This window comes from Pollachius pollachius (genome assembly GCF_949987615.1).
Source record: "Pollachius pollachius genome assembly, chromosome: 2".
Classification (NCBI taxonomy): Eukaryota; Metazoa; Chordata; class Actinopteri; order Gadiformes; family Gadidae; genus Pollachius; species Pollachius pollachius.
Window position 1 is genome coordinate 1,252,711 of NC_136935.1, and position 23,766 is coordinate 1,276,476.

At 42.6% G+C, this 23,766-nt stretch overlaps 5 protein-coding genes across 6 annotated transcripts; 4 read left to right on the forward strand and 1 right to left on the reverse strand.

Moving 5' to 3' along the window:
- Window positions 1-444: 444 nt before the first annotated feature.
- Window positions 445-6,184, forward strand: paox (polyamine oxidase). Its single transcript, XM_079729459.1, has 10 exons — window positions 445-653; window positions 1,326-1,502; window positions 2,173-2,303; window positions 2,735-2,922; window positions 3,213-3,394; window positions 3,517-3,686; window positions 3,780-3,865; window positions 4,331-4,443; window positions 4,596-4,753; window positions 5,146-6,184. The coding sequence occupies exons 1-10, from the start codon at window positions 494-496 to the stop codon at window positions 5,296-5,298; spliced, it is 1,518 nt and encodes a 505-aa protein (XP_079585585.1). The 5' UTR covers window positions 445-493; the 3' UTR covers window positions 5,299-6,184.
- Window positions 6,185-6,406: 222 nt separating this feature from the next.
- On the forward strand, window positions 6,407-9,911 carry mtg1 (mitochondrial ribosome-associated GTPase 1). Its single transcript, XM_079728740.1, has 11 exons — window positions 6,407-6,610; window positions 7,001-7,065; window positions 7,272-7,376; window positions 7,677-7,763; window positions 7,931-7,987; window positions 8,075-8,165; window positions 8,252-8,313; window positions 8,666-8,762; window positions 8,953-9,034; window positions 9,159-9,271; window positions 9,583-9,911. The coding sequence occupies exons 1-11, from the start codon at window positions 6,508-6,510 to the stop codon at window positions 9,678-9,680; spliced, it is 960 nt and encodes a 319-aa protein (XP_079584866.1). The 5' UTR covers window positions 6,407-6,507; the 3' UTR covers window positions 9,681-9,911.
- Window positions 9,912-10,368: 457 nt separating this feature from the next.
- sprn (shadow of prion protein) lies at window positions 10,369-11,909 on the reverse strand. The gene is made up of 2 exons (XM_079730024.1): window positions 11,833-11,909; window positions 10,369-11,193 (listed from the first exon to the last, which is right to left on the reverse strand). The coding sequence occupies exon 2, from the start codon at window positions 11,180-11,182 to the stop codon at window positions 10,709-10,711; it is 474 nt and encodes a 157-aa protein (XP_079586150.1). The 5' UTR covers window positions 11,183-11,193; window positions 11,833-11,909; the 3' UTR covers window positions 10,369-10,708.
- Window positions 11,910-12,388: 479 nt separating this feature from the next.
- On the forward strand, window positions 12,389-15,938 carry echs1 (enoyl CoA hydratase, short chain, 1, mitochondrial). The gene is made up of 8 exons (XM_079758580.1): window positions 12,389-12,515; window positions 13,241-13,441; window positions 13,768-13,895; window positions 14,074-14,173; window positions 14,282-14,386; window positions 14,693-14,812; window positions 14,902-14,969; window positions 15,262-15,938. Exons 1-8 carry the CDS (start codon window positions 12,425-12,427, stop codon window positions 15,325-15,327), a joined length of 879 nt encoding a protein of 292 aa, XP_079614706.1. The 5' UTR covers window positions 12,389-12,424; the 3' UTR covers window positions 15,328-15,938.
- A 1,188-nt stretch (window positions 15,939-17,126) lies between these two features.
- On the forward strand, window positions 17,127-23,657 carry LOC307070696 (B-cell linker protein-like). Of its 2 annotated transcripts, none has more exons than XM_079729295.1 (19): window positions 17,127-17,177; window positions 17,721-17,786; window positions 18,076-18,122; window positions 18,771-18,805; window positions 18,981-19,092; window positions 19,471-19,571; window positions 19,760-19,841; window positions 19,928-19,984; window positions 20,330-20,355; window positions 20,457-20,479; window positions 20,596-20,631; window positions 20,736-20,754; window positions 20,852-20,900; window positions 21,312-21,387; window positions 21,549-21,580; window positions 21,727-21,779; window positions 21,909-21,992; window positions 22,129-22,284; window positions 23,135-23,657. In XM_079729295.1, exons 1-19 carry the CDS (start codon window positions 17,131-17,133, stop codon window positions 23,267-23,269), a joined length of 1,236 nt encoding a protein of 411 aa, XP_079585421.1. In that variant the 5' UTR covers window positions 17,127-17,130; the 3' UTR covers window positions 23,270-23,657. The 2 variants fall into 2 exon arrangements, with proteins under 2 accessions (XP_079585421.1, XP_079585422.1); XM_079729296.1 differs by having other exon boundaries at window positions 19,760-19,826.
- Window positions 23,658-23,766: the final 109 nt, after the last annotated feature.

Consider the following 23,766-nt stretch of genomic DNA (forward strand, 5'->3'; position numbering starts at 1 on the left):
TTGCAAGATTGTATTCTGGGTATGGTGGTTCCTTTTTCCCAAAGGTTAGGGCCCTATAGCCTAACTATGTTCATCAACATCTGGGGAACTGATTTTTGGATACAAAATGCAGGCAGTCACTACATTTTAATACTTACACACACACAAACTCTCTCTCTCTGTCTCTCTCTCTCTCTCTCCCTTTCTCTATCTCTCTTTCTCTCCCTCAAACATTCACTCTCTCAAACACTATCTCTCTCTTACACACACACACACACGCACGCACGCACACACACACACACACACACACACACACACACACACACACACACCCCAAACACCACGCGTGTGCGCGCGCAATTACAAATACCTAATGGCGCCATCTAGTGTCCTAAAGTGTATAATGAAAAAACGGAAGTATTTCAATGCGTTTAACCTTACGTTGGCACTAGATCCACTGCTCAGCCCATCACGTAAATCGACCTGAAGTTTGAGAGAAGCGCTTTAGACAATCATGGCGTTGCGACGGGGATTGGACTCACAGATAGTAATAATAGGATCAGGAATATCAGGCATTGCTGCGGCACAGAAACTTATGAAATATGGATTTCGCAACGTGCGAATCCTCGAAGCAACTGCAAGAAGCGGAGGAAGGATCAAGACGGGCAAATTCGGTAAGTTCAACCACCATACAACAATATACCTCCCGATAGACTATATGTGAGCGTCTCTGACCGCTTGACGATCTGAACGAGTTGTTCAGAAGGGAAAGTCGTGTAGCACCTTATGTGACCCCAACACCCAACACTGTCCCGAGTTCTCATAAACAATATGTTTTTAATATTACCAGGTGCCAATGAATGCAGCTGTTGTGTAGGCTACTGACTGTAACGTTACTATTGGAGGAGGCAATGTCTTATTTCAAGTGGCATGTGGACGTAAACACTGACGTAAACATTGCATAGCCCGCTGGTTCAACACGTTGAACCATGCAGATCGTCTTTTCCTACACTCTATTACAGAAATTAGAATATACCTGAGGCGATCCTTCCATCTCTTCAGAGGTTTCAGTAGGATCGCTTTGTCACGTAATGTACTGTGTGTACTAGGTCCAATATGCTTCAGGGAGATATGCCGGGTTAACGATTAGCAGTTTACCAGCTAGGGTTTAGCAAATGTGTATCTTCATGTCATATCATTTTCAATATTACAAGTCACGATAGTATTATTGTTGTCCTGACTGTCTTCTTATGTAATGATTATGTTATTGTTGTTATTCGAGGTCATTGTCAAAGCTATGTCAGATAACACATAAGATAACCCTTTCCATACACTCCTGTGTGCAGGTAATAACATCATCGAGATAGGGGCTAACTGGATCCATGGTCCGTCGGAGGAGAACCCGGTGTTCTGCCTGGCCCGAGAGTACGGCCTCCTGGAACCAGAGGCTCTCCTCCCTGAGAACCAGACGGTGGACATCGAAGGACACCCGCCCTGGGTGTCTAACTGGTTCAGCAGTTCCGGTAATGATATATCGTTTCTTGTAGGACGCTTCTTTTATCATGCAAGTCTGACCTTTTGATGACCAACAGGACCCAAATGTAATTGGACCTCCTCATCCCGCAAGCCCATGGCCTGGGAACATTACAAATCTGCAAGCTACTACATGATCTGGCATGTGTGTCTGACCCACCTCCCCAGTCAGGCCGATGTCCAGCAGCCCTGGCTGGAGGCAAATCACAACCCCTTATCTTATATGGGGCAGGTTTGATAAGATGACCGTACAGAAGAGCGGCCAATGGGATCGGCGTTGAGGCATGTTCACAAACAACCAAGATGGCTGCCGCTAATATGTCACGCTTTTGATGGCTCTCATTGGTTGTAGGTCTATCCAATTGCGTCCAGAGGCTTTTTCGCTCTGCAGCCGTTGATAAGCTCCCATGGAAATCTAAAACGAACTGAGAGGTTCCAGACTAAAACACATTTGCAACTCTGATGCAAGGCTACTTAGCCCCATACATGTCTCTTTATTCCAATGTTCCTCCTCTCTGACTTTAATGCCTGAGGTTTGGCCTGCTTCTCAGACGAGTGAATGACTGTGTGATGCTTGTCTCAACTGTTCTTAAACACAAACTGTCTAACATGTTAGTAATCAATGGTAGCCTTTAATGTTGGCTTTGGGGACCTGTGCAGGTACGAAGCTCAAGACAGAGGACCTGAATCCTGCGCTGGAGCTGTTTGGAGAGATTCTGCATGAAGCCGGACAGTTTGTGAGCAAGGGAGTGGAAACCCACGCCAGTATGGGGGACTTCATACGCACCGAGGTACGGTCACCCCAAGTTCACGGTGGTTAGGGGCCCCGGGGCCCCTCTCTACTACAGCGCCCTCCGGTCAGGAACATGGCCACAAATAATGTCACTATTACTGACGTTTATCGGTCCAGGAAAGAAAGCAGATAGTAAATAGTGTATAGTTTGATAGTATATTGAAGTTGTGCACTGCAGGACGACAAAATGCAATGCAGCCAAATAGTATTGGTGCTTTCCTACATGCAATATAAGATTCAAAATAATCCATATTTAAAAAATGTACCGACAATGTGATATATCTGCAGCTCTTGTCCAGCCCTAGTCCCTACCACTGCGGCCACTAACCCTGTGTGTGTGTGTGTGTGTGTGTGTGTGTGTGTGTGTGTGTGTGTGTGTGTGTGTGTGTGTGTGTGTGTGTGTGTGTGTGTGCGTGTGAGTGTGTTCAGGCGCGGCTGCGAGCCGACCAGCGGTGGCAGGCGGCGGCGCCCCGGACACGGGCGCAGCGGATGTGTCTGATCAGTAACCTGCTGAAGGTGGAGTGCAGCGTCAACGGCAGCCCCTCCATGGACCAGGTCAGCCTGGCCGCCTTCGGCCTCTACAAGACGCTCCCCGGGCTGGACTGCACATTTACTCAGTGAGCACGCTAAACATGCACGCACACGCACAAGCAGAGACACACACATGCTACACACATGCACGCGCACACAAGCACAGACATACAAACATGTACACACACACACAAACACACGCACACACAAGCACAGACCTACAAACACGTACACACACACAGACACAGACACACACACACAAAAACACACACACTTGTACAGGTGTGTGCACAAGCACCCACACAGAGGCCATGGGGAGGGAGTGTCCTGTCGGCGGTAGCCACCAGTGGTGACGGTGTTTCTCGCTCCTCCGCAGGGGCTACGAAGGCGTGGTTAAGAACCTGCTGGCGGAGCTCCCCGGGGGGGTGGTGACCTACAGACGGCCGGTGAGCTGTGTGCGCTGGAGTAACCCTGGGGCGGGCGCCCAGCCGGTCACCGTGGAGACGGAGGACGGAGAGAGGGTCAGCGCTGACCACGTGATCGTCACGGTGCCGCTAGGTGCGCTTCTGGTTCTGCAAGCGTGCAGAACCATGTGGGACTTAACAATAACCTCTTTCCTTTTAACAGTGGCTCAGGTCAACTCTCTCTATCCCTCCTCTGCTATCGTTTGCTTCTAACAGGGTACTTAAAAAGGCACCATGCGACACTGTTTAGTCCCCCTCTCCCTCCGCACAAGCAGCACTCAGTGCAGAGAATGGGTTTCGGGACCAACAATAAGATCTTTGTGGAGTTTGACTCTCCGTGGTGGGATGCGGACTGTGGGGTCATTCACCTGCTGTGGGAAGACGAGGTACGGCAGCCGTTACACAGCCGGCTATTATTCACGCGCACGCTTTGAGCTTCAAACTCAGACCTTGTTGTCTTATTTAACAAACCCTTCCAGGAAGATCTGGTCGATCAAGTAGCGGATGTGAAGAGGTCCTGGATCAAAAAGCTGTTTGGCTTCACCGTGCTCGCGCCTGCCGAAAGGTCAGTGGGGAAATATGTGATCAGCTCAACCATTAAGGATCACATTAACACGCTCGACTTCAAATATGACTGAATAATCAGGTCATACTATTCAGGTAGAGTCAGGTATTCAGAAACCAATTACCTTGGTTACATTGCAAAAAGGGAGGGAGTTCATATTCTGTAAATATTGCAACTGTAAATAATTCAATACTATCAAATACAGTAAAGCACCCTCTGTAGGATGGTACCATTAATGCATCAACTAAGATATAATTGCAGTTCTTGGCAAAAAAAAAAATCCTTAATGGCCACAAACATAATATTCATAATTAATTAGCTCCTGAAATAAAACAAAAGTATTACTTGGTGGTTTGATTTGTTTACATGACTGCCTTATGATTGAATGCCTCAATAAGATTAAGATGTGTTGATTTGTGTGCATGTCAACGTGCTGATGGTGAAGTCCACCACTTCTTCTTCTAGGTATGGCCATGTTCTGTGCGGCTGGATTGCCGGCCACGAGGCAGAGTATATGGAGACTCTAACCGAGCAAGAGGTCATGCGTGAAGTAACGCAACTCATCCGCTCGTTCACCGGTGAGATTCACACGACCCCCTTCTTAACCACCTTTAAACCACCGGCCGGTCTAAAAAAACAAAGACCAACCTATGAAATACTACAACAACAAAACAACATGCATTTTTTAAGCATGATGCTAGTTTCCAAATTGTCTTTGGTGTCCTTTTAGGGAACCCCATCATCACCCCAAGGCGGGTGCTTCGCTCCCAGTGGTTCCAGGACCCCTGGACCTGCGGTTCCTACTCGTACCCCGGGAGGGGCTGCTCAGCTCAGGACCTGTCCAACCTCATGGAGCCTCTGCCCGCTAAGGGGGCCGCCCAGTCTCCGGTAAGAGACCCTGGGTGGAGGGTGGGCCGGTCTGGTCAGCCGTCTGTGGTTGGGACTCCCGGGCGTAAGGTTCTCGGGTCAAATCCCGTAGGGTCTGTCTTGAAAATCTGGCTCTTCTGACCGGTGGGCGTGTCCACCCAGATGTGTGAAGGATAGATGGGCAGCGTTTGCCACAGTCCACCGGGTCGGCTGGGAGGCCGATCTATCGAGCGCACATCCAGGCGGACACGCTCACTTGTGATGGCAGAAGAGGAAGATTTTCAAGTTGGCTTGTGACGGCTAACCACACACTCCTTTGAATAGATGTGTGTTAAATCTCTCACCGGTTCCACTCTCGCTCCTTCGGGGGGTTAAACCCCCTTGTGTGGCTCTTGTCCCGTCGGCCCCTGAAGCCCTTGCAGGTGCTGTTTGCCGGGGAGGCAACCCACCAGTGCTACTACTCCACGGTCCACGGGGCCCTGCTGTCCGGCTGGCGAGAGGCTGACCGTCTCATCGCTCACTATTCCCCCCCCGGCCCCCCGGAGCCTCGCCGCTCGAAGCTCTAAACGCCTCGGCGCCGGAGGCTGGCGCTCTATCCACAGTGGAGCGAAACGATGGACAGCGGTCTCTCCACCCCAACGTCAACAAGACGTGACTGAAGTGGATCACAGAAGTCAACCAATCAAGGGATCATGATTGTTTTTGTACTGGTTGATTCTGTGATGATGGAAATACCACCCGTCACGTTTCAGAGATAGATGGGTGATGGGGTCAGGCTCTTTCCCGATAGAAAGGGACATCATGGTTGTCTAATTATTATGACGGTGTCTATATCAGTACCGCCTCTCATTATGAGTGCTTTCTCTTAACATCTAATGATCTGGGGTCATGCTTGCGGGCCGCTGCAGTTATTTGAGGATCGTTAATTTGATCTGATGTCAGCCAATCAGTGGGATGTGCATGAGCACGAGCCTATGATAGTGAAGGCTCTGCAATAGCAGCTAGCACAATCAGTATGAGTGAGCTAAATAAAGAAGGTACAATACAAAAATAACACCTGTATGTGAACGAATCCAATTACAGACATTCAGAGTAGAATAAGATTAAGATTGAAAAACTCACTTTATGCTTGATCTGTGATCAATGTATTGTTAACTATTATTTTATTGTTTGTGTTGATTGTGACTGAACTTGTAATTATGTGCATTTGTTATAATCAAATATTTTTACAATATTAATTCCCTAATCCATATTATTAAAAAAAGATTTATTCTGGTGCAGCATTTCTATTCACTGTCATTGTATTTCCATTATTTTCTAAGCAGAATTGTATTAATATTGAGTAAATAATTGCACTATAAATGATGTTGTTGAGAATGAACTATGTTGTAATTGTATAGTCCAATGTTATGGGTTAATGTAAACTTGCAATTTACAATAAATGTTTTATTAATCAAGCAATACACTGACGCAAAACACAAAGTAGTATATTTAGCAATATTGCAGAATTCTTTAGAGAAACTAAAGCAAGGAAGTAGCAACTTTAGGAAACTTCTAACCTCAACAGCCACCCGGGTTCCCACGCCCCACCAGCAGAGGGCGCTAAGTACTGTGAAGTTGATTGTCACTACCTAATGGGAGGGAGGAGCGTGGCGGCTTGGTCGGCATGTAAACAGTGTGCAGTGTAATCTCCTGCCTTTAGTATTGTATAGGTCTATTTATCAGGTCATTCATATACATGTTCAGAAATCCATTTCCATAGGCAAGAGAAAAGCATGAAACTGTATCATGCTCTTCGTAATGCCGCGTCTTTCCGGACGTTTTTTGACTTTGGTGAGCGTGATGTGGCCCATTGGTTTCCAGGACACATGGCAAAAGGTTCAGTAATGTTTCTAGTTTGAGCTGTATTCATTCTTTTTTTTAATATCAATAGCATTTCCTCCGAAATCGAACCTTCTTCTATCAATATAAACCTATATCGGCCTCTTCTCATATATGCAGTGTTCCATGCTTATATGTTGCAGTTTGACACCCTGTGTTGACCCAAACACTCAAGGTTGTTTCATGTTGATACATCTTTGACAATGTCGTGACCATCAGGCATGTCTTTCTGTTGTCTGCCCTGCCCCCAAATCTGGAATTGACACTTACATATTATCTATACATATTTCTATGTTCGTCGTGTGTATGTCCTAATCATATTCCCTCATTGATTACTAAAGTGTTTGTAAATTGTTCATTTGTCAATATTTATTTCCCAAATGTCAGGACTCAAGCAGATGAAAGCTACCATGAAGAATGTGGACTGCATTATAGAAATCCATGATGCCAGAATATCCTTTTGTATGAGCTGTAGAATCGACCTCTAATTAAATTTCGACCTCTATTATTAAATTAACAGCGTTGTTCAACCGCTAAAGTTGAAAAATAAGTACTCAAAATCAGGGCTAATATTGAAAAGGCATTTGGGCATTCCTAAGAGGCACAGAATGGCTGAATAATTGTGTCACTATGTGCCACCTTTCTTTAACGTTGACACATCCCGTTCTCCGGAAGAAACCCTCTCTTCCAGGAGAGTCTTGATGTTAGGCCACACCTGCTTGTTCTCAACAAGGTGGATTTGGCCGACCTATCCACTAAACAGGTACTCAACACAGCAGCTAAGCTCTCAATTTCTCTCCACTGGGGACTGGGCTCACCTTTGGTGAATAATGCACAATCCCTCTCACTAATACATCTGAAAACCCACCTTTTATATATCTGATTCCTTTAGCTAACTGCATAAGCGACAAGCTTATGCAGTGCTTAGAATTGTAAATCCCATTTTTATTGTATGCTTTGATTTTTGGCAGTTAAATGACTAAATGTATAGAAAGAAGGGCATTTAATAACATAACATATTTAATAACATTTAATAACATTAATAACATCCTCTGCTGTTCAGAGGATGGTGAAGGAGCTGGAGAGGAGTGGGGTGAAGAACATCCTCTTCACCGACAGCCTCAAACAGAGAGATGACAACATCAAAAAGGTCAGGGTTGAAAAGGCTGGGTTTTGAAACGAGCATGCTTGGAAGAATTCCGCATATTTGAGTAAAACTGACATGATATGTATTATGATCTGATGACGGTCGGGGTGTGAAAATTTGATATGACGTTAAACTAATGTGAGTATCCTTCTGCTGTTTGTCTGCTGTAGCTGGTTCCCATGGTGACAGAGATGATTAACAACAAACCACGCTTTAACCGCGAGGAAGTAGGTTCCTTCTCTTTTCTTTAAACCTAGAGGGGAGGTTGATTAATATGTAATTAAACACTGATTAATATGTAATTAAACTTTCAGAGCACAAGTTACTGCCTGATGGTGATTGGGGTTCCCAACGTTGGAAAGTCGTCGCTCATTAACGCATTAAGAAGAACTTATTTGAAAAAAGGTATTACTTTGGTTTTAAGTAATTAATGTATGTCTTGTGCATCAGGCATTGTCTAAGAAATCGTGTTTGCATTCTTTGTTCTTCAGGTCGTGCATCTAGGGTGGGGGGGGAGCCCGGTATAACCAAGGCTGTCCTGACCAGGATTCAGGTTTGTCCAATATACAATAGTATTGTATCAACGTAAACCACATTGCACCTGCATGTACAACCTACAATACAACCTCAATTGGACCTCATTCTAAATGGACAGCGAGTAGTGATTTGGACCCGATTTGAAATTCAGTGGTTCTGTTGGACCTAGGTGAAGTAAGGCCAAACAGAAGATGAAGCATGCATGCACCAAGTATGTTCATGTATCGACAGCATTGGCATCGTAAGGCCTCAGGTGGTGAAGGAGGAAACCTAAAGCCCATCAGAGAGATCATGTAGTTAAACACGGTGTGGATGGGGCTGCACCCAAGCGTTCTGCCATCTTCTAACATGCCTGGCTCTCCTGTTAGGTGTGTGACCGACCCATCATGCACCTGTTGGACACCCCGGGAGTCCTGCCCCCTAAGATCGAGAGCGTTGAGACGGGTTTGAAGCTTGCTTTGTGTGGTAAGCTACAGTACATGTGTAGTGGAGATTTTCTACTAAAATATTTTGCAAGAAAATAATAATTTACATTATTATTTTGATTGATGAATTCTTTTTTTTTTTTTACCCTAGCTCATTCTTCCTAACACTAACCTCAATAAATGTTACAGTATTTCTTGTCTTGAGCGTAAACTGTTATTTCGTCCCATAGGAACTATATTAGATCATTTAGTTGGCGAAGATGTCATGGCAGACTACTTACTGTATTCTTTGAATAGGCTTCAGAAATTTAGGTAAGAGCTTTCCTTTCGCATCTTCCTACATTTTTTACTATTTTTATAGTTATATTTTTCTCTTTATGTTTCGCTAATGTGTGTGTGTGTGTGTGTGTGTGTGTGTGTGTGTGTGTGCTCATAGTTACGTGGAGAGATATGGACTTGGGGATCCCAGTGATAATATTGAACATGTTCTCAAGGGTATTGCTGTTAAGCTAGGCAAGACTCAACGGGTTAAAGCCATCACCGGAATTGGTAAGGAACAACATATAATATCTTGTTAAAAAGAGTTCTACTGCGTTCTAAAAAACATCTGAAAATCCCATTTCAAATCGATTTTAAAGCATACAATAACTCAAATGCTTTACATACTCTTGACAAACCGTCCCATTGACATGAGTTTTTAATGGGGATCCTTGAAAAAACAACAAGCAATCCCCATCTAACTCTAGGACTACAAGTACGATACTGATTTGAAAAGGAATATTCCCATCGAGGAAAAATCTACTGGTTGAGGTGCAGAAATTCCATCCATTGTTCCATTCATTTCTCGTGTCTCTCCATAGGAAACATCACCATCAGGATTCCAAACTACACAGCCGCGGCCTACGACTTCATCAGGGCCTTCCGGAAAGGAGAACTTGGCCAGGTGTTGCTGGACTGACCCACTTCCAAAAAGAAACAAACATCTGGAGGCTTTTTTCAAAGTCCTTTCCCCCTGCAAGCACTTAAAGTTCCACCTTTCTTAAAGGGGCGGTTTGGTTGCTCGCTATGGGAATGCATGAAGTCCACTCTGGGTAAAGAACATGCGACTGACTCGGTTGAAACAAACGTGTTGTTGTTTTTTTAATAGCATATAGACAAATTAATAATAAAATCTTCATATAAATGTTTACATCATCTTTGCATTGTGTATTTTTTATTATTATAATTTTCCTAACATCACGCATTGTAGAATACATATAAGAAACAGTCTGGTCCTCTTGCTTGATCAACTGTCATAGACACTGCATTTTGGCACAATACTCAATCACAAAGGCGACAGCCATTTGTGGTTTGGTTTCAACACTATTTCCTTTCCTAAATCTACTGTCCTTGTCTGATAATTTGAGATCTACACATGGTGAGCTCAATTGAAGTTAGAAATATCAACTTAATAAAACAATCTTATTAATGAACAAAGCATCATTGCATAATCATAGATATAAGGTATACTGATAGTGACAGGTTTCACAGATATCTATATTGGAAATAACTACTCTTAATCTACTTTCTAATGCAATGAAGTCGGGGACACATTGTTCTCCACAGTGTAGCATAACTTAATTCCGATATAGTTTTGAGGTTGTAAATGGCCTAAGTGCAAATATAAAAAGAGGCCGACTGATAATGAACTCAGTGACCAATTAAGTGGTCATTGATATTTGGGAGAAAAAAATTGGGAGATGTTTGGGAGAAAAAAAATGTCAAGAGTTGACAAGGAAACAATTCAGTTCCTGTGAACCTAATTTTCGAAAGAGTCAATGTTAATGTTATGGGGGCTCAATGTTTTGCCAATTAGATTGCATACATTTAAAAGTCTCTGTGTCACTGTGCGTAGCTTCCTCAGGATGCACAATGCGCATGTCCACAGTGCTGGCCAGGTGTCCAATGTGTACAGGGAAGCAGGAGAACTAACCACAAACAAAGTGTTTAATAAAATATACTGTCCATAATTGCTCCATATGCTGGAGAGAATGTAGCAATGATAATAGAAACAACTTGGGTGAGCGATGACACGTTTTGGGTTGATCGTGACATCAGAGCGTCAAAATAATTGGTGTTGTTGTTGTTGTTGTAATAATCCAAATCTTCCTCCGAGCTGCCCGCCTTGGTACGGCGGTAGGCGGACGCGTACCAGCCGTCCGCCGTTAACGCCACCGCCACCGCCGCGCCGGCCGCCGCCGCTGCCGCGACGCGCACCGGAGACGAGCGTCCCGTGGACCTGTAACGAGAGCGCGTCCCGGCGCCGTTATATTTTCCCGCGTTTGAGCTGCGCGAGGAGGTGCCTCGCGAGGAGCCCCTGGAGCCACCGCGACCTCCTTTGCACAGCACGGGCTCACACAGCAACATGGAGAGGAGGAGACACGTCCAGCAGGACGCCCACAGCTGGTTCATCATCTTCATCGCGGAAAATCCTGTTACAGCAAATGAGACGAGCCACGCCGTTCTGTCACTGTTAAACGCAATGACTTGTGATATGCAAAAGCCTAGGCAAACCCTTATGAAACTCACGTATGTACTTTGATAAATCGGCCTAGATTAAACAGGAAATAGGCCCTACAATAAATACAAAAATACATTCAGAGGATTGAGAGGATGAACACCTTAAAATACATTTCTGAATGGGATGTAGGCCTGTAGCCTACCCTACAGAGATAAATAGGCACTAGGCCTACATTTCTCTGTTAAATTAATTCTGTCTTTCAACTCGAACAGGGTTTCAATTCCTAATATGAGGAGCCTTATATAGCCTACTATTCAATCTTTGAATCGTTTGTGCCATTATGGGGCAGGCTGGTGCTAGGACATAAATTAGCCCCTTCGATTGTATCTTATAGTCTAGAAAAATCCACGTCTTGGCGATATGAAAAACATAATGTTCAGAGCAATCGGTCTGCTCTCCTCAACAAGGGGATGCATGTTCGTTCCAATGCAGGCATTGTTTTACAAATTAGCTCACCATACCATCCATAGACTATTCATCAACACCAATGATCAACACAGCGATCATATTATAAGCCTATAATATATCAAAACAACTAGGTGTTCCTCACCTTTATCCGATCCTCTTTTGATATGTATGGAGAGAGAACAGATGAAATAGAGTGATCTAAAAGCGCGCTCACACGGATGCTTCCTTGAGCGCGCTGCGCGCCCCCTCGTATAGTCGATCCTTAAGACCACTCGTGTGTTAAAAATGCTACAACGTGATCTGGGTGGGCAGGGGAAATCAGGGCAGGGATCATGCAAAATAAATTAATATGCCAAATTTCGGTTTGGCACATCAGCTTAGAAATAACGTAAGGAACGACACCCCTGGTCCAACGTGTTTCACACCAAAATCATGTTTAGTTTAGGCCTGTTCAGCAATTGTGTTATCTTTACCTACATTTATGTTGGTAAGCAGTACATAAGGCTAATCATATATTTGTTGCAGTATTTAAAGTTAAAGTGTATTTTTTAATTGGTCTAATATATAGATTGTTCTGTGTGTGGTTTGGTCAGGCGTCCACTGGCAAGGGGGCCATTTTTTTTGGAATACAGTAGGTGGCGGTAGTGAGTCTCTAAGCTGGGACCTCCCTTTTAATATATCCAAGCGAAGAAGCCCCCAACAACGCAAGTTCATTCCATCTCGTCCTTGCAACCATGGCGTTGTTGTGCCGTTCTGCTGCTTTGCTCTGCAAGTCTTCTAGGACAGCCCCGCTTGCTGTCTCTGCTGCACGCAAATACACCACAGGTATGTGGTGTGTGTGTGTGTGTGTGTATAATGTCATACCTTATGTTGATGTGTGCATGTAATGTCTTTTAAGGAAATATGCGTCATGATTGTGCGACGCGTCAATAAGATTAAGCAGCAAATATCCTACACGTTTAATTAATAAATGTATATTTGTTTATTCGCGCAGTCATCGGTTATTCCACTTTGTTGTTTAGCTGTGGGGTAACTAAGTCGACATGATCCCTGAGAGATGCTCTCTGTTACAATATTTTGGAAACGACACACTAGAAATGCTGCACTCAGTTGGCCTTTCACCCACAAACCATACTTACCAGAATACACGTTTTCTTTTCTCCTATCGCATACTTATTGCGCGCTGTTTCTTTCAATAATCAACCTTGACTTTGTTAATGTTTGACTTCATAAGTCGTAAGGCTATCCTAAGGGTCTAAGGGAGAGGTCATCTGAGCAGAGCAGTTGATTTGGCCACCTGACTATTTTTTTTCACCTGACAGCCACATCTGGAAATGAGAGTGCAGTTTTGTTCGGATCCCAATATACTACAACAAACAGTTACTGTAATAAAATACAGCTGTCGTCAACAACAACAACTACAACAAACCTGGCAGTACTAATCAAATATGTCTCACACCATGAAGGTCTTTCGGTATATGTATGTGTAAGCGATTCTGAATTAAAAAGCCTCAATTGTTTCTGTTGTGTTGTTTTTTTGGTTGACACAGGGGGTGTTACGTATGATTACATTGTGGTGGAAAAGCGTGGCGAGAAAGAGAATGTCGGCTTCATCCAACTGAACCGACCCAAGGTCCTGAACGCTCTGTGCGATGGCCTCATGCTGGAGGTCGGGAAGGCTCTCGATGCCTTCGAAGCTGACAAAGGCATCGGGGCTGTTGTCATCACCGGCAGCGACAGAGCCTTTGCTGGTGAGGATAGAGTGTAGTGGTACCTTCTGCACGCCAGTCTACAGTCTTGTTGTATACATTCTGAACTTGAGAATGTTCGACTTACTACAATAAGGCAGCATATAAAAAAAAGACAGAACATGTAGATTCATGTATACACTACACTATACTTCTTATAAGCTATATTGTAGCTTATAACGAACTGCTGTATCTGAACTACAATGAACACTTCACATATTGGTGCACATGAATAGCTGGATGAATGTTTTCGCCACTCAAGCGTCAGCTAAGATGAGGACTTTTATAACGTGTTTTATATATATGTATTTGTATGTCATTTTTTCCAGCGGGGGCAGACATTAAGGAGATGCAGAACAGGACCTTCCAGGAGTGTTATGGTGGTAACTTCCTGGCCCACTGGAACAGAGTGTCTATGTCCAAAAAGCCTGTGATCGCTGCTGTCAATGGTTTTGCTGTGAGCAATTTCTTAAAATATAAAGTCCAGTTACTCGTTAGTAAATGTGTGCATGTATTAAGATAAGACAGCACTTAATTTATACTTGACAGGAAATGTATTTATTATTTTGAACGTCCATTGTCACCGATAGTCATGAAATGATAATAAAATATATATGTTTCTTTGTTTTTGGCAGCTGGGCGGAGGCTGTGAGCTGGCTATGATGTGTGACATCATCTATGCCGGGGAGAAGGCTCAGTTCGGACAACCTGAGATCCTGTTGGGAACCATTCCCGGTATTAATAAAATAGATCCCATCTTTCCCCTGTTGTCTATATGTCAGTCTGTGCATTAATGGAGTGCCGATCCAGGTGTTGCTTCATCCAGCCTGTGTTGACCTGCAGGTGCGGGGGGCACCCAGCGTCTGACCCGTGCGGTGGGAAAGTCCCTGGCGATGGAGATGGTCCTCACCGGAGACCGGATCAACGCTCAGGAAGCCAAGCAGGCAGGTAGGGGAGGCCTTCTATCGGGCGGACCGCAGCGCTCCAGACAGACAGACATTACAATGCACGCGGCCAACGTTACAGGATTTTATTAAAAAAAAAAACCTAAGAGTGGTTAATCTCAAAATGTTGACGGTATTGTAATATTTATTTGACTCGTAGTTAAATGATACTACGAGACTTTGGAATTTTGGGTGTCACAGCAAAAGTACGAGCAGTAGTAAATATTGAATGGTTATATTTTTTTATTGAATATTCTAAATATACATCTACATTTTAAACAGAATCTTCTGTATTATGTTTTGTATTCAGGCCTGGTGAGTAAGGTTTGCCCAGTGGATCAACTGGTCCCAGAGGCGATCAAGTGTGGGGAGAAAATTGCGGCCAATTCCAAGCTAGTCTCTGCTATGGCCAAAGAGGCCGTCAATGCTGGTGGGTGGAACCACTCTGTCAAACCAACTAAAAACCAACATTTAAATGAGTACAGAAGTTTGAAATGTTGTTTCTTTTTGTGGTTGCAGCCTATGAACTGACACTGGCCGAGGGAAACCGTTTGGAGAAGAGGCTGTTCCACTCCACCTTTGCTACGGTTAGTATACATACAGATAAAATAAAAACCTTCTAATGGTGAAGACACTTTATTGTAGAACCTAGAGCAGTTCGATTATTTAATTAATTGTATTTACGCAAAAAGAATCTTGGGACTTTTTTGGTTATATCGTCATTCTTGAATGTACTTATTGCAAGTGGCTTTAGACAAAGCGTCGGCTAAATAATTGTATTGTAATGTGATGGGTTTGGTTTGAGAGGTTACTAGCTTGTTAGCGACACTGTTCTAAGGTTTAGGTTTTAACGGTTTACATCTGTTCTTGTCCTTCCAGGACGATCGTAAGGAGGGCATGACTGCTTTTGTTGAGAAGAGAAAAGCAGACTTCCAGGATAAGTAGAGATACAGACTTCTCAGTGAGAACACAGTCAACAGTCTAACATTTCTGAGAGAAAGGGTGTCACTTCCGACTGTGTTATCGGAAGGGATGCATACAAATCCGGATTTGGCACTGGATGCACAAGACCTGTCTTAACTGAATAGAGATTGTGTTCACAATGTTAACCTGTAATATTGCTGTGGCGCTCACTCACTTCCAGCAATGAAACATCGGACATCAGCCCCACTAACTAAATACCGACTTTGCCTTCTAATTTAAACACTGATGTAAACAACCATATATTATAAGTGATTCTTTGTTTTTAGGGTGGCATTTTCCTCTGTACATCTTGCAAATAAATAACTATTTTGGATTTGTTGTTTCCAGGCAGGATTTTATTTAAAATGAATGATTGATAAATTGATGGTTGATTTGAGATTATAAATACATTTTTAGGCAATAATGTAATTGGTTAAGTACCAAAGAATACCAAGTGTATTGCTGCAACACCAAGAAAAGATAAAGGGATCAGTATCACGTTAAACGTGGAGTCTTTCTCGATCCAACATTTTCACGCTATAAGACTCGGTACAACGTGATATTTTTATAACGTGAAACGTTTTACATTGTAATCGGGGTACACGCATTGTGAATCGTCTTCTATTGTTTATTAACAATAAAGTCCAATAATAACTTCCACAAAACTCCTCCTGCCCAATTAGCGTGAACAATAACATTACCAAGTCAAAACGAGTGGATGGATGTTGTTGACATTTACTTTCATCCTTTCATCAATAAATAAAACCAGGCTTCCAGAACAGAAAAGACAAATTAGACATACATGAAAGAAGGGCATTATGTCACCCATTTCTCCTCAAAGAAGGGCGAGTTAAGTGTTGCAAATGAACACATTAACTAATTCGACAGAGACAACTGGCTAGGGAGCATGTAAAAAACGATGCATTACTGCCATCTATTGGACGATATAGGCTACTTATGATAAATATAACACCAAATACCCAACACGCATTTTAATCAGTATTAATTAATCAGTATATCAAATGCCTTTTTACAATTGTTTATGTCACGTTTGGAAGCTTTTAGCTGAAATTGAAAAATAAAGGCTTTTAGCAATAAGTTTTCCTTGAAGTTCCCTGGTTCAGATATATCTCCTGTCACACTGTCCCCGTACCTCAGCATAACACCAGCCCCACTCCATACCCTTCAAGAAGCTGAGCAGCAACATGCTCTATTAGCTTGGCATAAAGGCAGGCTTTCCTTTGGTGGATTTTTATTATAGGAAATATGGTTTTCAATCTTCATAATGTCAAATTTGTTAATACCTAAACCTTTATAATTAAAGTTATTCTATTTATTGTGTTCACTATTCTGCCATTAGAGTGTATATGATGCTCAATTTTGCATGTGCATGTTTTCATATCTCACAGACTTGGACTTGTAGTATAAATTGTACTACAAGAGAGTTGAGAGCCTAAAACAAAAATAATGTATTCATTTGGTTCTATGAGGTGTGGTAACGGAAAGGTTTGATGTGCTGAGGATGTGGGGCCTCAAATCTCTGGTGGCTTTCCTGGTGGTGGTGGTGGTGGTGTTGTTTGTTTGTGTTTGTGTGTGTGTGTGTGTGTGTGTGTGTGTGTGTGTGTGTGTGTGTGTGTGTGTGTGTGTGTGTGTGTGTGTGTGTGTGTGTGTGTGTGTGTGTGTGTGTGCGTGCGTGGTGCAGGAGTGAAAAGCAGAAGTGATAATTGCAGCTGGGGGTTTAATGAATTCCTCCCCACTTCATGACCAAGTAATGACTGAACCAGCATGGAACAATTCAGTCGATTTGCTGCTCCCGCAACCTCAAAGCTTCGGTAAGATTATGACACTTATTTTGGTTCTTTCTCCAATTGATAAATGATTAACTATGAACAGAAAACTACAATAACCCCCATGTCCGTTTAAAATTCTGGTAATGTTGAACTAGGCCTGCTATTGTCGTTAAATGTAATGTGACATCTGTTTTCATGTCTTCATGCTGTAAAAAAAAAACACTTACATTTCACATTTGTAGCAACCAATTATCGATGTTGACTCTACAGAGAAAAAAATTGCTGGCAATAAATAAAAACGTAGCTATCAGGTTTATTAGGAACTTTCGGTGACCCGTGGAAGCAGTTATTAAATGAGCTTGAAATAAAAGTGACACATAAGGTAAAACTGAACGTGCTTGGAGTAGCTGCGGAAGCAGCGTGGAGCTGGAGATGACTCACGGTAGATTCTCCTTCTCCCACTCACCCCACCTGCTCCTGCGACCGTCCACTGCTGTATCTTAGCTGGCTCTTCGCGTTGGCGCTGGGGTGGCTACCCGCTAGTTAGATAGGAGTTCATTTGGCAATGTGGCTTATTTTTTTTAGGCAACTACAGAAAATTGTTCAGGACATCAGTAATAACGAAGACAGCCTCCTTAACAAATGGCGACGGTGAGTTTTGTAAGACGTTGTTCTTTATAAAATAAATTGAACCTCCCCCTTACAAATTAGAAATCGTATTTAGTTGCACCCATGTGCATCTGAAAATGTCGATTTCTCTATTTATGTTGAAAATGAACACGGAAAGAATTATAGACTGAATTAATGGCAGCTATTTACTTAAAGAGGAAGACAACATTGAGGCTGCAATATAGTAATATTTCCAGACCCCTAATCGAAACATACATTATGATAGTTTGAAAGAAAAGGTTGCTTATTCATTATCTTTTTTTCTCTTCAGACACAGAGTCAAACACGGCCCCAAAGTTCCAGACAGGGATTACCCAGGTAAATAAATAATAATAATAATAAATAATAAATTAATCAATTACATTTATTAAAGTACTGCATCATATTTCCTTTTAAATATTCTTTAACTAAATATATCTGATCTATTAAAATTATCAGTTTACGGAAATTTCGTCCCCGGTACATCTCCCCCATGGAGAATGTTCTCTCAATCTAGCAAATTTGGTCAAATAAGTCAAGCAAATATTTACAAAGAGTATAAATGATTTACCGCTATGATCATAGGAAACTGGTTACATTGACATGTTAAATAGTCCTAATAATAGGAGTTATGCAATACTTTATAGTTCCATGCTCAGATGGTTTGCCTTGGAGTCCTTTTCCTCTTCACACTATTTACTGTGACACTCAAGTGTCAACAGTCTCAACAGGTTCACACCGGAGGTGATGCTTCCTGGGCGAGGGCATGGTCTCCCACACATGTCTTTTGGAACTAGTGCGAGTGATCATACACAACATGTAGATGGGTTATATTTGGCAAATTAATACAGCCATATCTCATAGCAAGCAGCGAGAGAGATTCCACAAGATGAAAGCATTGAAAGGGTCTGGTGCATTAAACTGTGCATTGAGGTTCATATGACCATTTAATGATGTCTTAACTGTATTAAATGTTTTGGGTTCCAGTGGATCATTTTGAGGACACTGAGAGATGGTCTGATGTAAGTAAGGCTCAACATTTCCAAATAATTTCTCAAATATTACAAGCCCATCTCTTATTCATTTTTCATAATTTCGTAATCTCCTTCTTCACCTCCTGAGGTGGTGGCAGTAGCATTAATAAAATGTGAACCTGGTTCAGGGTAGTGTGATCGTAATGTATTATGACTGACCCAGGAGAGCGACTACTATGAGGAACCCCCTGAGGCTGATGGTTACGAGGATCCTCCAGCGCACCAGGTCTTCACCCCCTCCTGCTCTGCATCCTTCTCCAGGGACAACTATGTCGGTGAGGACCTCCCACCTGAGCAGTAAATTGATCATCTACCAAAAGATGGAGCACCATAACCTACCTGCATACATATTTGGAATATCTCTTTATTTGCATCAACGTACAACCACTCACAACACCTCAACACAGAAGTAAAGTCAAATCAAAGGAAGAGTGAACAGAGGTGGTGCCTCCACCCAGCTGAGAATAAGCCCCATGCACCAGTAGCTGAAACACCTTCCTCTAACGCCCTCCATACTTTACCGTGCTTTTCTGGTCAAAAATGTTTTTTTTATTTTTTAATCCCTGCACCCCAACCCCAGCTGTAAAGAAAACAGAGCACGCAGCGGCACTCCATACGGTTAACCACAGCCTGCTTCTGCTTCCCTTCTCCAGACAGCTGCCGAAGAAGATCCAGCAGGCTCTCCAGGAAGCCCTGCGCCTCAACAGCCACCAGGCCGCTGCCCCCCGACCCATGCCCCGCGGCCAGCGATAACGTAATGCTGGCTTTGAAGCTTTTTTTGGGGTTTGCACGTGAACCTGTTAGGTCTTGGATTTATAGATATTTTGTATACTTTGGTTTAAATAGAAACTGTAGTAAGCAAGGTTTCATGGTAAGCAAACCAGGATACACCATCAGGTGTTGTAGATGTTTACGGTTTAGTCACAGGCTAATTTGTTGTAGGAGGATTACATTGATCCAGAGAGGAGTAACCAAGACAACGACCTGCCTGCAGCGAAACCGCTACAGAGTAAGAAACATTACAGTAGGTCCCTTTGAAAAATGCTCAGTATCAACACAATGAGAACAACAGGAGAGAAAATGATCACATTCCTCTGTTACATTTGCCAGGTGTAAATAGCAGCCCTGTTGTGTCAAAACCCCTGTGGAAACTCCCGTGTAGTCCTGGTAAGTTGCACTTCCTGTCAACACACAGCTAACAAATACTTTGCACGGTCCATCGGTTGATGGAACGTGCATAATAACAATAACATTGACTGCAGAGAATTCACTACTGTAATAACAGCAACTCAAAGATAGATTTTAAACAAGATTTATTCTTTGAGGATGGCCCCCAGAAACTCAACTGCTACTTAAACTACAACGTGGGTATAAAATTAAAGAAAAGATACAGCTTAATTTAAATTATGGCATTCATGAACATGAATATGCAATGATTCGTGAGCTTGGTAGATAATAATAATGACAAAGATTGATGCTTGTGTTTTTATCTGTGACTTGTTTCTGTTTTAGCTGTATATGAAGTTACTCTCCCAGGGGTAGGTCCAGTTTAAACTAATAATAATAGTACTAAAACTACATAATAACAAAATATCTACTTTGGAATTTACATCTGGTTCTATGTTTTCACATCTTAAAGGAGAATATTCCTCCAGTGAGCAGGTGAGTTTCACTCTCATTTATGATTCTTATTGTCCATTCATATATTGACTTATTGTGTTAGTAAATGCACCTGAAACTAATTATTCTTGTCTACATGACGGGTTTTCCCCAAATAGACAAACACAACCTTTGCAAACAAAACTCAGTACCAGGTAGGTTGGTATCCATTACCACAGTCAATTTACATCCAATAGTATAAAAAAATCCCTGTCCATTGTGTAATTTGTATAACTGGACTTCCCTTTTTCCTCTCAAGACTCATTAGCCCTCGTGTGGTGAGTCAGAGCAACTGACAAATGGCACTAACATTTAAATCTAACTCAACATTTAGGATTATGACGTTGATGATGTTTTGTTTTTTTCTTTTTCCAGAGCCTTGAACAATCGGACACCGAATTTGAAGCTTTTGACCCAGATATCAGTAAGCGTTAAACTAAATCAACCTTTCAAAATCTACACTCAACATTAATCAATGCAGTAATAAGTAAATATATATGTATATATATATATATATATATATATATATATATATATAAATCCTATTTACAGAGATTTATTAACATTAAAAAAAAATATATATATATATTTTTAATATTAATAAATCTCTGTAAATAGGATTTTTTTTGCATTCTATTTACTAAATGACCAACACACGAAAAAATTACTTTCAAATCGAACTCCAGTGATCAATCAACAACAGTTTATGAACAGTTTTTCTCTCATTTTGATCATTTGGGTCATCTTCTACAAGGACCCACGACTATAAGCAAAACCGCCCAGATGTTTTTATATCTTTATAATAAGAAACCGAATTAATTCTGTATCCCTACAGGCCAAACAATCCCTAAGATGAGCCGTGGGCCTCCACTGCCTCCCAAGGCTTTCACAGCTGATTTCAGACCACCCATGTAAGCAGGTTGTATTACAGATGGTTTGTTGGTCTACAAAGTTGGGTCATTGTGAGTCAGCGCCATCAGAACGGGTGCGCGAGATGCTGTTCAACAAAGACATTTTGGATTTGCTTTGAAATATGTAAGAGAGTTTAAGCTGGTTTTGTTTCCCCCTGTAGGTTTCCTCTTCCACAAAAACCGAACTCCCACAGTAAGCAATAGACCTTTCTCTTCTCTTGGATTGACAACATGCTCCTCCAAACCTCCTGGGGTCATGCCGCTAAGACAAAGCCCAAAACCCACCTTGGACCATTGGAGCGGATAGCAGAAATGTAACTTGTTTCCCTGCTATCTTAGGACAAGCCGATCTCAGTTTGATGGTTGCGAATGGATTGCAGGACATGGAGAAGGTTAAGCCATTTCTCAACTCCGTTCTCGTGACAACTTTCACAAGGTTTCACAGGGCGTATATCGTATAGAGGAGTGTGTTGTGAAATAAACAACACGCTCCAATTCTTTTTTTTTAATTTTTTTTACAGAAGTCAGACATTGATCGACAACCCTGGTACGCGGACACGTGCGGCCGCAAGACCGCGGAAGAGCTCTTGATTCAATCAAACAGGGTCAGAAGAAACCCTATTACAATCATCAGCATGGCCACAGCCACACAGTTGTTCGGCCACAACATCTGATCTTAGCAAGCCATGGACCAAAAAAACAGTGACGTGATTGTCCACCGTGTGTGTTTCCCTGGACCAGGACGGCTCCTTCCTGGTGAGGAGGAGCACGGGGCAGGATGCGCAGCAGCCCTACACTTTGGTGGTGCTCTACAAGGGCAGGGTGTACAACATCCCAGTGCGCTTCATCCACGCGACGCAGAAGTACGCACTGGGGCGGGAGAAGAAAGGGCAGAAGGTACGATGAGACATGATTGGGGATAAGTGGAAGTTGTTCATATTTTAAAGACTGATTGGTCAGTTCTTGATTGCCCAGGTACATAAAAGGACACCTCTGTGAAGATGAGCTATGAAAGGAGGTTTGTGCAGTGCAATGATTGGCTCTTGATGAAGCAATATCACCCCTGAGGTTGTGCTGTGATGTTGAATATAAGCACGGTTGTGTTTCAGCTGTAGGTTTCATCATTTATTTGGCTCAGACCAACATGAATAGTTCTGGACTGGACTCTTCCCAAGTAACACATGCGTATTTTCCTGCACACTCGCTTGCTGTATGTTTCCATTTAGTGTGCAACCACTGAAATATGAGTATGTTTGGGGACATGTGTGGTTCTGATGAGTTAACGGCTCATGCGCTTAGTATGTAATCAACGGTTATTAGAAACACCTGTAAAGCGGAGTGTAAGTGTATAGTTAAAAGTCCCAGTGCTCTTATACTCTATCAGCACTCAATGATTGCCTCTCGTCCAATCAAACTACCTGGTCAGAACCAGGTCATTTGATTTGATTACTATCTCCTTGTTGCTCTCTTTGTTACTCTCTTCAGTTTATACCATTGATATTTTTTATGCAATTAATTTGTCTGATGCACATCACATAACACAACAAGATGATAATGTGGTAACATAACCTCAACATTCGTGAAAGAATGTAATCCTGAAAAACTAACCAGGTAAATGGTCCCTTTCAGTCAGACAAAAGTCCAAGAAACCTCTTTGCTCCAACTTGTAGCATCTAAAATAGGATGAGCCCTTTAAGAAGACAATGTGCCCGGTTGGGTCTAACTTCGCTCCTCTTTGTTCCTTTAGCATTTCAACAGTGTCTCCAAAATCATCGAGAACCACCTTCAGAATCCGCTGGTGCTGATTGACAACCATAGTAACACCAGGGACATCACCAAACTACGGCACCCGGTCAGGCCCCAGGTGGTCCCACAACGTTAATCCATACACAAGACTGGCACATGGGCAAAAGCTGCGTCTTCATCGATTCTGATGCATCAGACAGCTGATTACAAATCGTTGAGCGCACAAATCCTCAAGCGGTCCATGCGTGAACATTTGCCCAGAATTGGAGGGATAATCACTCGGGCTGTACTCGAGTGTGTTTGATTTCCACTTAAAGTGCAGCAGTGATGTGTCGTTTCAAATAGCTGTACAAGGCTGCAAGTAAACCAGGACTTGACTGGGTGAGCTCACTACTCGAATCAAACAGAACAAGTGAAATACAGCTTCGAATCCCACGGTCTGCCCGGATTACAGCACTGTGTCCATTTACTGTGGACATCAGAACATACTGTAAATCATTGCTAAGAGGGATACATTATAACCATTAGTGCAGTGTGTGAAATAAGAATTGTATTGGTTTCAGGACGAGAAGCTATGTATTAATGTTTTAGGTTCATTCTAAATTATGTTTTTTTTTATTAAAGATAATGCGT

Bases quoted from the DNA above. Each gene is read 5' to 3' on its own strand.
- echs1 (XM_079758580.1), top strand. From the start codon at position 12,425: ATGGCGTTGTTGTGCCGTTCTGCTGCTTTGCTCTGCAAGTCTTCTAGG. The intron at 13,442-13,767 runs GTGAGGATAGAG...CATTTTTTCCAG, and splicing joins CAGCGACAGAGCCTTTGCTG to CGGGGGCAGACATTAAGGAG. The intron at 14,813-14,901 runs GTGGGTGGAACC...TTGTGGTTGCAG, and splicing joins CAAAGAGGCCGTCAATGCTG to CCTATGAACTGACACTGGCC.
- mtg1 (XM_079728740.1), top strand. From the start codon at position 6,508: ATGAAACTGTATCATGCTCTTCGTAATGCCGCGTCTTTCCGGACGTTT. The intron at 7,377-7,676 runs GTACTCAACACA...TCTGCTGTTCAG, and splicing joins CCGACCTATCCACTAAACAG to AGGATGGTGAAGGAGCTGGA. The intron at 7,764-7,930 runs GTCAGGGTTGAA...TGTCTGCTGTAG, and splicing joins GAGATGACAACATCAAAAAG to CTGGTTCCCATGGTGACAGA.
- sprn (XM_079730024.1), bottom strand. From the start codon at position 11,182: ATGAAGATGATGAACCAGCTGTGGGCGTCCTGCTGGACGTGTCTCCTC.
- LOC307070696 (XM_079729295.1), top strand. From the start codon at position 17,131: ATGGAACAATTCAGTCGATTTGCTGCTCCCGCAACCTCAAAGCTTCG. The intron at 19,093-19,470 runs GTGAGGACCTCC...TCCCTTCTCCAG, and splicing joins CTCCAGGGACAACTATGTCG to ACAGCTGCCGAAGAAGATCC. The intron at 19,572-19,759 runs GTAATGCTGGCT...AATTTGTTGTAG, and splicing joins GCCCCGCGGCCAGCGATAAC to GAGGATTACATTGATCCAGA.
- paox (XM_079729459.1), top strand. From the start codon at position 494: ATGGCGTTGCGACGGGGATTGGACTCACAGATAGTAATAATAGGATCA. The intron at 3,866-4,330 runs GTCAGTGGGGAA...TTCTTCTTCTAG, and splicing joins GTGCTCGCGCCTGCCGAAAG to GTATGGCCATGTTCTGTGCG. The intron at 4,444-4,595 runs GTGAGATTCACA...GTGTCCTTTTAG, and splicing joins ACTCATCCGCTCGTTCACCG to GGAACCCCATCATCACCCCA.